The sequence below is a fragment of the Balaenoptera ricei genome, chromosome X (assembly GCF_028023285.1).
Source record: "Balaenoptera ricei isolate mBalRic1 chromosome X, mBalRic1.hap2, whole genome shotgun sequence".
NCBI lineage: Eukaryota > Metazoa > Chordata > Mammalia > Artiodactyla > Balaenopteridae > Balaenoptera > Balaenoptera ricei.
The window spans coordinates 33,952,679-33,963,819 of record NC_082660.1 but is presented as its reverse complement, the minus strand read 5'-3'; the positions used below and the strand labels follow the sequence as shown (position 1 = coordinate 33,963,819).

The 11,141-nt window shown below is 43.4% G+C and overlaps 1 protein-coding gene across 1 annotated transcript; it reads left to right on the top strand.

Moving 5' to 3' along the window:
• The first annotated feature begins 5,971 nt into the window (after window positions 1-5,971).
• On the top strand, window positions 5,972-6,898 carry LOC132357271 (RNA-binding protein with serine-rich domain 1-like). The gene has a single exon (XM_059910586.1). It carries the CDS (start codon window positions 5,990-5,992, stop codon window positions 6,824-6,826), a length of 837 nt encoding a protein of 278 aa, XP_059766569.1. The 5' UTR covers window positions 5,972-5,989; the 3' UTR covers window positions 6,827-6,898.
• The last annotated feature ends 4,243 nt before the right edge of the window (window positions 6,899-11,141 follow it).

The window sequence follows — 11,141 nt, the reverse complement described above, 5'->3', positions numbered from 1 at the left end:
GGCAGATACAAGAAGAGCTCTGAATGTAGTGCATGCTACAGAGGATAATATTTCATATATTTTCATATATTTCAAAAAAGAAGTGCATCTGAATTACTTGCTAATTTGTGAGAACCTGAAAATTCAAACCAGGAAAAGATCTAACTTCTCTTAAGCATAATCTCACTAAGTGTCTGATTCCTCTTACCAAATATCCCACTTCTGGATATTCCATATTGATCCAGGTGTCATACAACTCAACCTGACTTTTAGATTTAGTCCTCAGAAAGCTCACATGATTAACGTCAATATTCAGTTCACTTTGACCCAGGTTCAGGCTATGGGAACCTGCCTGAACACTAATGAGAGAGATGTTGGAGGAGGAAAGCTTAGAGTTCTAAAGCTCAAATAAGCATAGATTATAATGGAAAGGTTGTAGTAAAGATAAAAGTTAAGCCTGGAAAGAGTTGGCCAAACTGTTAAAAGCATGAAACATATATAAGTTAAATCATTTTCATACATTGAGTATTTCAAAATTAAAAGCAGAAATAAGATCATGTAAAATGCCTGAGTTAACTTTTTTGAATTTTTATTTACTTGAAAAATAGAATAAAATTTTCCTCATTATAAATCTCTTGACTTTATATTACAAGATACTGTAGGAATCTATTTATCTTAACCCAAACACATATGGAAATTTTATACTACATTATATTGTAAGCAAAAAGAGTACTAGCTACAAGTCTTATACTTGCTTAGTTGTACATGTGACTTGAGTCAAACCTGCATCAGCTCCAGGCTTGGTTATGCAGGAAGGTGCCAGCTGTTATTGCAGATCTCCAGTGGGAGTGCTTCCCTTCCTAATCTATGTGAATAATGCTGCCTGCAGTGCAAATACATTCCCATATCAATGAAGAAATCAAGTTCCTGGGGACTTCAAAAAAGAAATCAGGAGCAGAAAAATGAGAAGGTGGCAGCCTAAATTCAAGAATTTGATTGACAAGAAAGAGAATTTCTGGACAAGGATTACAGTTCTAAAGAGATGGAACAATTTCCAGAATGCCAAAGATCTGCCCATTATCTTGACATCTTTCTTATAACTAGCCATTTTTAGAAATTGGGTCAAACCACATATACAGTAAAATGCCATAATATGAAATACACAGCTCAACATAATGTTTTTGAGATTCACTCTTATTATTACCGAGAATTGCAAAAAACATAAAACAAAAAACCTCTTGGTACATAACTGGATTTAAACCCCTGCACTAAGAGACTTAACCAAACTCTAGCATGGCTTCTAAGAACTTAAGGCCATAACCAAACTCTAGCATGGCTTCTAAGAGCTTAAGGCCATGTCCCTAGGATGACTCCAGTGTCCCTTAAAATGCCTGCCTGAGAAAGCTCAAGACTGTCAGGAGAATTTACTGTTTGTTTCAGCTAAAAGCTGGTAATAGGCAGATAGGCTCATAACCCTCCCCCCCACCCTTAGGGCAATTACTTAGAAAGCTTGCAATTATAAATCCTTTCTCTGCCCCTTTGAGATATAAATCTTCCAACACCTAGAACTGTCTCCTCAATGACTTGAGAGCCATTTCTTTGAAATGCACACATTCAAGGAGATGAATTTTAATCCTGGTCTCAGTCTCCATGGGAGGGTAAGGTCCTAACTTTAGTGGGTACCTTGCTCCAACTTGTACCATTGGCTCTTTTCATAAAGGTATGAGAAGTTTGTTTCTCCTCCGGATGAGCCCCAATTAGTAAACCCAGATGGCCTCGTCATATGGACCAAATCCCCCCTTAATGCCCTCAGTGCCTTTTCTTTAGCACACCCCAGCCTTTGAAGTCTCCTGCCTTTTGTTTTGGTGGAGTTAAATTCAGGTGACACAGTGTTCTCTCTCCTACTGCAATAGTTATTACTGAATAAAATTTGTCTTCACTGCTTTAACTAGTGCCCCTCTTTGTCTATCTTTCACCTGAGAATATTCGTACTTTCTATTCCCTTTTAAAGGGACAGTTTGTCCCATGATTTCTCCATGGCTCATTCTCTCATTCCTTTAAAATTTCTACTCAAAGACCACTGTTTCAATAAGACTTTTCTTGCCTGCTCAATTTAGATTATCCTGTCCCATCCCCAAGTAGACAGTGTTTTTCACATTATCCAATTTTTTTTTTTGCATGCATCATTCTCTGGAATTAGCTTGCCCATTCCTTTGCTTACTTGTTTCTTTTCTGTCTCTTTCCACCAGAAAATAAACTTCATGAAACAAAGGCCCTTGTCTGTCTCTATCACTATTTTATTCTCAGTGCCTGGATATCATGGCAAGTTGCTGAATAAATGAAGTATGTAGACTTGAATGGGGAATCATTATCACTTAAGTCTAAAACCAATTTATGTTTGATTAAAAAAAATCACTTTCCATTATTCTGCTGATTTAATATAATTATTTCTCTTCTCATATCTCAAAACGTGTTAGCTAAATCTCAAATCAGGAAAACGAAGAAAAATGATCCATGGGTCTACATTCTTACGAAATAATCAGAAGATCTAAAAAACAAACAATAAGATATGGAGAGCACAGAGAAGGGGAAAGAGAGAGAGCCTGCTGATCATTTTTACCTTTTCATTTGCCATCAATAGGTGACATGAAAAGTTTTGCCAAAGGATAATGTCATGAGTTAAGATCTACTGTGCTAGAAAGAAATGAAGCCTGCTTCTGAAATTAAGGGTATTTGACTAGAGCAGAAGTGTTCTTTCTAATTTTTGTCTACAGCTTTGAAAAATTAATAAGTTTATTAAAGCAAGGTGTGGTATAATAAAGAATATATCTGGTATTCATTGTCTACCACCCCATCCCTGCCATTCCTGGCACAGAACTTGAAAAAAAAAAAAAAAAAACCCTTGAAATTTCCTGAGTGATAGGACTGTCTTTGTGATCCTAATGAGGTGACTCATGGTGGGCCCCTAGGTAGCTTCAGGATGGGGGCTGGTCACCAGAAAGACCAACCACCATGTGAGTAGACTGTTGGAACTCTGGGCCAGTCCAACCTCCAGGGAAGGTAGTGGGCTACAGATTGAGTTCAATCATGTAGTAATGATTTAATCAATCAGGCCTCAGTAATGAAACCTCAATAAAAACTCTGGGGCTTCCCTGGTGGTGCAGTGGTTGAGAATCTGCCTGCCAATGCAGGGGACACGGGTTCGAGCCCTGGTCTGGGAAGATCCCACATGCCGCGGAGCAACTAGGTCCGTGAGCCACAATTACTGAGCCTGCGCTTCGCAACAAGAGGGGCTGCAATAGTGAGAGGCACGTGCATCGCGATGAAGAGTGGCCCACGCTTGCCGCAGCTAGAGAAAGCCCTCGCACAGAAACGAAGACCCAACACAGCCATAAATAAATAAATAAAAATTAAAAAAAAAAAATTAAAAAAAAACTCTGGAGTTGAAAGCTAAGTGGAGCTTCTTGGCTAGTGAACACACTGATGTGCAGGGTGGGGGGTGAAGAGCCCTTACTCCATAGGGAGAGGGTATGGAAATTCTGTATTCTAGACCCTATCAAACCATGTCCTATATATACCCTTTATAATAAAACTATGACCATTAAAATAGAGCTTTCAGCAAGCTCTGTGAGTTGTTCTAGTGAATTATCGAACCTGAGCAGGTCATGTGAATCCTCAAATTTATAGCTCGCTGCTCAGAAATGGGGTGGTCCCTGAGAATTGTTTGCCGTATAAGATGAAAAAGTCTATATTATCAGACATAATTTACTTATGTAAATGATTCCCATTCAGTTTTAGAGACACCAAAAGTCTAGCAAGTGGTGACTTTCTTCTAAGATTCAGAATTCAGGGTACTTTTTAAGTAGTAAAAAGTACCCTGCCAGCTAGACTCCAACCCTGGCTTAAATAGGGACCAAAGTAAACAGCAGAAGGGTTTTCACTGCTATGTATAAACATGGCACTTCTCTAATTTTAATTTTTAAAAAATGTACAGAAAAGATGATCCAGGTGATTTCTATCTCATAAAGCTTTTGGGTGTTACCATTAAATTGTATGGCAAATACTCATGAAACAAGCTGAGGACTGGAAAACATCCATAAAGAGGGCTCACTGCGTGCAAGTTGGGCTTTATGGGGCATAATCAACTCTTGGTTATTGCTTTGTGCTCCAATATTAGCTCCCCCAAAGCCACAGAATCTCGCTGAGTGCTATATCTGTAGACCTCTTAGGAGCTGGCCTGGACACATTCAGTAGATTCAGCAGACAAGCACTTCTTACTTCATCTTAGCCAAGTCCCATCCAGAGTTAAACGGGGATTCAGTTCCTTAAGAAAAATTATTTCTGCTGTGAGAGTCACTCACTGTTTTTGCTTTTGTTTTTGAATTTAGTAGATTGGATCAATGGATTGGTTGAAACAGTGGGCTGGAATTATCAATTTAAAAAGACAATAGCATTTCAGGAAAAGCAACTGACTGTTATAGAATTAATCTTGAACACAATTGGGAAGTGTAAATTTAGAATTCAGTCCTTCCTGTGTTTGCTTTCACTGCTATCTCTTCTCAACTCTGAGGTTTAGAGATCTGAGTCTCCCAACACCCTCCTAGAAGAATTTATGCTCTGAACCCGCAATTTTTCTCTTCATCCTCTTCACCTATCCATACTCTTATTGAATTTGTGACTATTTCTCACTAACTGTTTGAGAAAAAAACCTTCCTGATGTACTAAATGACAAGAAAGTGCTTATTATATATCAGAAAAGGCTTTCAAACTAATAGCCACATTTTGGGATAAGGGGAGAGATAGGAGGGACTTTGTGAGATTGTATCCTTCAAGTCAGAATTTCTCAAACAATAGCATGCAACAGAATCACCTGGTTTACAGCACAGACTCCTGGGTCCCACCCCTAGAGTTTCTGATCCAGTAGGTCTGGGATGGGCTTGAGATTTGCATTTCTAGTTGAAACTGATGCTGCGAATCCAGGGACCATGCCTTGAGAACCACTGCTTTCAGTTAACCTGGCTCATTGCCTCATTTGTCTAGGCATACAAATGCCAGTGTAAGCAATACTCCAGCATCTTCTATCCAAACTTTCTAGCCAAAATTTGGGATTTTACACCCCCTTCATTGTAACAGTCTCGAGCTGCTACTGGGGCAAGAGTATTAGGTTGGGTTAAGATCTGTATTTGGTGTCTGCTCAGCTACTCACCGGCAGTACTGTCATGAAAATTTTCTTTTAAATCTGAGCCTCTCTTCTGTACTGTAACAAGCAGAAAATAAATCGAGGCACTCAACTTCATTGTGGGGTTCAAAACATAAAACACATGTGAAGATGCTGGGTAAGTTATCAAGTGCCCTACAAATGGTATACAGTTGGCCCTCTGTATCCATGGATTCAGATACCGTGGGATAGAGGGCCAACTGTACTACACCAGTTTATATAAGGGACTTGAGCATCTGTGGATTTCGGTCTCTTCAGGGGTCCTGGAACCAATTCCCGCAGATACTGAGGGATGACTATAATTGTTCTAAAGTAAGTGGTTGCCCAAGTTAGCTATCAAGAATGAAATGACAGAGGATCAAGCCCAGTTTTCTGAAAATTAGAGCTACCTGTGTTCCCTGTGTCATCCACAAGCCTCTTCTTTCATAACTATAAAAGATACACTGTACTAAGCTTTGACAGGAGGCTTTTTATGTCTGGGGGAGCCTCACGCACAGTGCAGATCTTTGTAGAAAAAAAGAGAAACTCTCTGGCATCCTACATATTCCCAGAGGCGGCCTAGTCCCTGTCATGGAAAATCCGTAAGAACAACACCTGTACAATCTTTCTTAGAGTTAATATGTTCAGAAAGCATCAGGACAGAGCTGCATGAACATGAGCCACTGAATGTATCCCATTCCATTTTTCCCCTCATCCCTCACATGGCACTTAATAATTGGGGAAGAGGGGACGCCAGAGCGGCGCCCGCCTCAGAGACTGAGGAGAGCGGGAGGAGGTCGCGGCGGTGGGAAGATGGCTCCTTTTCCTACCAAACGCAAAGACCGCTCTGACGAGAAGTCCAAGGATCGCTCTAAAGATAAGGGGGCCACCAAGGAGTCAAGCGAGAAGGATCGTGGCAGGGATAAAACTCGAAAGAGGCGCAGCGCTTCCAGTGGTAGCAGCAGCACCAGGTCGCGGTCCAGCTCTGCCTCCAGCTCGGGCTCCAGCGCCAGCACGGGCTCAAGCTCATCTTCAGCATCAAGCCGCTCAGGAAGTTCCAGCACATCCCGCAGCTCCAGCTCCAGCAGCTCCTCTGGCTCTCCGAGTCCTTCTCGGCGCAGGCATGACAACAGGCGGCGTTCCCGCTCCAAATCCAAACCACCCAAAAGAGATGAAAAGGAAAGGAAAAGGCGGAGCCCTTCCCCTAACCCCACCAAAGTGCACATTGGAAGGCTCACCAGGAATGTGACCAAGGATCACATCATGGAGATATTCTCCACCTATGGGAAAATTAAAATGATTGACATGCCTGTAGAAAGGATGCACCCCCATCTGTCTAAAGGCTATGCATGTGTGGAGTTTGAGAATCCAGATGAGGCCGAGAAGGTGCTGAAGCACATGGACGGAGGACACATCGATGGCCAGGAGATCACTGCCACTGCTGTGCTGGCCCCCTGGGCTCGGCCACCCCCCAGGCGATTCAGCCCTCCCAGGAGAATGCTGCCACCGCCTCCCACGTGGCGCAGGTCACCCCCACGGATGAGGAGGTGGTCACGTCCCCCTCGGCGCAGGTCCCCCTTGCGCCGGCGATCCCGCTCCCCTGGCCGCCGCCGCCACAGGAGCCGCTCCAGCTCCAACTCCTCCCGATAAGCAGGGCCACCGAAGCTCTGCCCTGTGACTTGTATCCCATCCAACTCACTTTTGCCACTTTCCTAGCAGAAGGAGGATCGGTAGGAAAGAAATCCCTCACTCAGGGGCAGGCTTCGAAGGTGAAGGCAGTTAATTGCTACATTTCCCCTGGCGGCAGAGTTCCGGCTGCAGGAGTGTTGTTGGTTTGCGGTCGTGCTTATAAAGATGCCCTCCAGTTTTCTGGCTAGAAAGCTTCCACATTTCTAGTTCCTAAGAGTCAGTTTAGTGGCAAAGCCAGCAGGGATGAGCAGGGGGCTCCAGGCAGTGGTACAGCCCCAGCCTGGGAGCATGTTTTCCCATTTCACAGATGCCGTGGGGCCCATCTGGTGGGCTGGTCGTGCCCTAACCTGTTGGCCTGCAGGGTCCCACAGGAAAGGGTGTGCTTTTACGCAGCTACCATTCCTGTTAGCCTGGCCCTGCTCCCCTGCTCGAGTCCTCTTCTGACCTCTAGGGCCAAATACCCAAAATGGTTCTTTTCACATGTACTCATGTGCGTGCACACACACAGACACACAAACCCACAAACCCACATCTCCCTTTCTCTCTGAAACTGGTAAGTTGAGAGCCAGCTCTGTCGGGTCATCGCAGAACCCCCCGTTGTGTTGGTATTCATGGTGGTTGTGCAGGTTACCTTGGCAACGTGTACATTGCTTTTTTGGCTTTTATTGTACAGTCAGTACTATACATTTTCTGTTTTGAGTTTTGTAACTTTGTAGCATTTTAGATAATATTGTGTTTGTACTTTGTTGTGTAGAGAAAAGAATTGTGTTGAATAAACCTAGGATTAGAGTGCAGCTCAAAAAAAAAAAAAAAAAAAAAAAAAAATTGGGGGGCTTCCCTGGTGGCGCAGTGGTTGAGAATCTGCCTGCTGATGCAGGGGACACGGGTTCGAGCCCTGGTCCGGGAGGATCCCACATGCCGCGGAGCAACTAGGCCCGTGAGCCACAACTACTGAGCCTGCGCGTCTGGAGCCTGTGCTCCGCAACAAGAGAGGCCGCGATAGTGAGAGGCCCGCGCACCGCGATGAAGAGTGGCCCCCGCTCGCCACAACTAGAGAAAGCCCTCGCACGGAAACGAAGACCCAACACACCTAAAAATCAATCAATTAATAAATAAATTTATAAAAAAAAAAAAATTGGGGAAGAGGGAGATTATCTCCTGTGATTACAGCACACACTGCTATACATTCGATTTGTTAGACTCCAAATCCTATACTTACAATCTCTATACCCCCAACTCCTGGAAATAGGCAGCTTTCAAAGGATACAGGTCCAGATCCAGGAACAGCTGGGCGGAGCCACTGTAGTGTCCCTGTAACAATTCTCTAACGCTGCAGCTAAGGCAGAAAGAGATAGTGTCTCTGCAAAGGACAATTCTAACCGTTTGGAAGCAGTTCTTGCTGGCAGCAGCCCTCGTAGAAAGTAGAAGAACTACACATCAAGGCTGGATTTTTTTTTTCAGCTGGCGAGGTCACTAACACTCAAGGTTTTTCCTTCCCTAACATAGGAGCAAGTGAATACTCAGGCGCTGAATAAAGGGACACAGGATTCCATACAGGACTGAAAAGAACTGAGGTGGGGTAGTGAACTCAACTCATGTGATACCATGGCTCCACCCACCTGCTGACACACCAAATGCGATTGTACGTCCCAATGAGACAGGAAGACAAGAGCACAGCCATTTTGGAAAAGGACCAGGGAACAACCTTGGGCAAAACACGCCTTGTAAGCTAAAGAACAAAGGCCCTGGGGACCTGAGTCCCAGAGACAAAAACCAGGCTGGCAACAAGAAAAAAATTAACTTTATCTCTGTTACACTAAGGAGTATAGCTAGTTGCCACAAGACAAGAAGCTCAACTATAAATTTTAACCTTATCTGTTCCTGTGTTTTCCCCATATTCCTGATAGCTACCATGGAGCCGCCTGCTGCTGATCAAAGGAGTTTGACGATTGCCGGAAATTATCAGTGATCAAGAGACAATCCCTCCCTTTTGTTATAAAAGCAACTCGCCCCTTCTACGTGGGGAGCTGGCACTTTTTTTCCTGCCTTCTCCCTTGTGCACAAGCTACCTCTTCTAATAAAAAGCTTTGCTTGTCTTAAGAGTCTTGTGTGAAGCGATATTCATTTCTATGGTATTGCTGTCCAAGAATCTGGAAAGGGCTGGGAAACACCAACAGGTGTAGGGAAATCTCAGAAAATAAGTGAGGAAGGGGAGGAGAAAGCTACAGTTTCGCTTCTTGTATATTTCCTCATAAGAACCTCACTTTGTCTTCTGGGATTCCCATGCTATAGCTCCAGTAATATCATCTCTCATCAGAGGGGGCAACCCAAAGCCTTCAAGGACAATCTGTGATCGGCGCCTACGAATGTGACCTTATTTGGAAATAGGGTTTTGCAGACATTCAAGTTAAGATGAGTCATCAAAGTGGGCCCTAATCCAATATGACTGTGTCCTTTTTTTTTTATTTATGTTATTCTATTTTTGGCTGCATTGGGTCTTCGTTGCTGCGTGTGGGCTTTTCTCTGGTTGAAGCGAGCAGGGGCTGCTTTTGGCTGCGGTGCACGGGCTTCTCATTGCAGTGTCTTCTCTTGTTGCAGAGCACGGGCTCTAGGTGTGCAGGCTTCAGTAGTTGTGGCACACGGGCTCAGTAGTTGTGGCTCATGGGCTCTAGAGTGCAGGCTCAGTCGTTGTGGTGCACGGGCTTAGTTGCTCCGTGGAATGTGGGATCTTCCCAGGCTAGGGATCAAACCCATGTCCCCTGCATTGGCAGGCGGATTCTTAACCACTGCGCCACCAGGGAAACCCTGACTGTGTCCTTAAAAAAAAAAAGATAATTGAACACAGAGACAGACACAGAAAAAGGAAGAACACCATGTGAACATGAAGGCAGAGATTAGGGTGATGAATCCACCAACTAAGGAATGCCAACGATTGCCAGCAAGCCAACAGAAGCTAGAAGACAGGCATAAGACAGTTTTATCCTCACATTCCTCAGAAGGAACCCTGCCAACACCTTGATCTTGGATTTACAGCTTCCAGAATTGTGAGACAATAAATTTCTGTTTTTAAGGCACACAGTTTGTGGTACTTTGTTACAGCGGGCCTAAGGAAGGAACACAATGATCAAGACTAGGATGGCCCTAGATAACTTGTGAGATCAGCAGAATTGCCAGGTAACTTTATCCATTCTGGCCTTTCTTTATCAACCCTTACTTCTCCCTTTTGAGGTACCAGTGTTTCAGAGTTATCCCCTCTACTCCTGTCACCACCTTTCTGCTGTTCTGTAAATTTATTTGTGAATTATTTCTGATTATAACACGTGTTAGAAGGTATGGGGAGAATGCAAGAGTAAGAGACGTGTCTTTATACCTTGAATTCCTTCATTAAGCCAACAAATAGTTTGTGTGCATCTACTATGTAAAAGGCGCTCTTCCAGGTGCTGGGCATGTATCACACTGAACAAAACAGAAAAAAAAAAAAAATCCCTGTCCTCACAAGAGTTTACATTCTACTGGGTTTATAATCTGGATTTAAATCCAATCCCCAAATCCTTATTTTATATGGAAGAATGAAATGTGTTTATTCTCAGGAGGAATAAATTCTAATTAAGTCAAATTTCTCAAAGATTTTTCTCAGAAAATCTCCATCAGAATCTCTTAACATGCTTGTCCAAAGATTAATGGGTTCCACAGCAGGCCCTCTCAATTAAACTCTAGAGGGTGGGGTGCAGTAACTTGAACATTCTTAGCATGAATGTCCCCTAACCTTTGAGAGGATCTGTCAAACTAAAGGGATTACATTCAAATAGTGCAGGAGATTCAGTTCTTTTGTTCAAGCTAAAGTTTGAGATCTGCTGCGCAAACCAAAGAGATAAGCTCAGATGGTGGAGTTTCAGGCACCACCAGCTACAGCAATGTTTCCTAAACTTCCTGATAAAATCACCCAGAGGCACATGTTAATACTACAGTTTCCCAGACTCATTTCACACAGGTTCGGGTCTAGTGGATGTGGGGTAGGGCCACAGGTGATTCTTGTATTAGCAGTAAAGTTTAGGAAATATAGCGCTTTAGGATAAAAGAGCAAATCAGGGACATTTTGAAATATTCCATGCTCAGGGAAAACTATCCAGGAGTGATGGTATTAGGCCCTCTTATTTTCCCCCCATTTTAGTGACTTTTTTCCTAACATGAATTTGCCCCTTTGACCTCTGAGTTTTCTCTCTCTGCTGGGTATCTATTTAAATTGCAGCTATGTGAGCCCTGGGTATGAAGGATC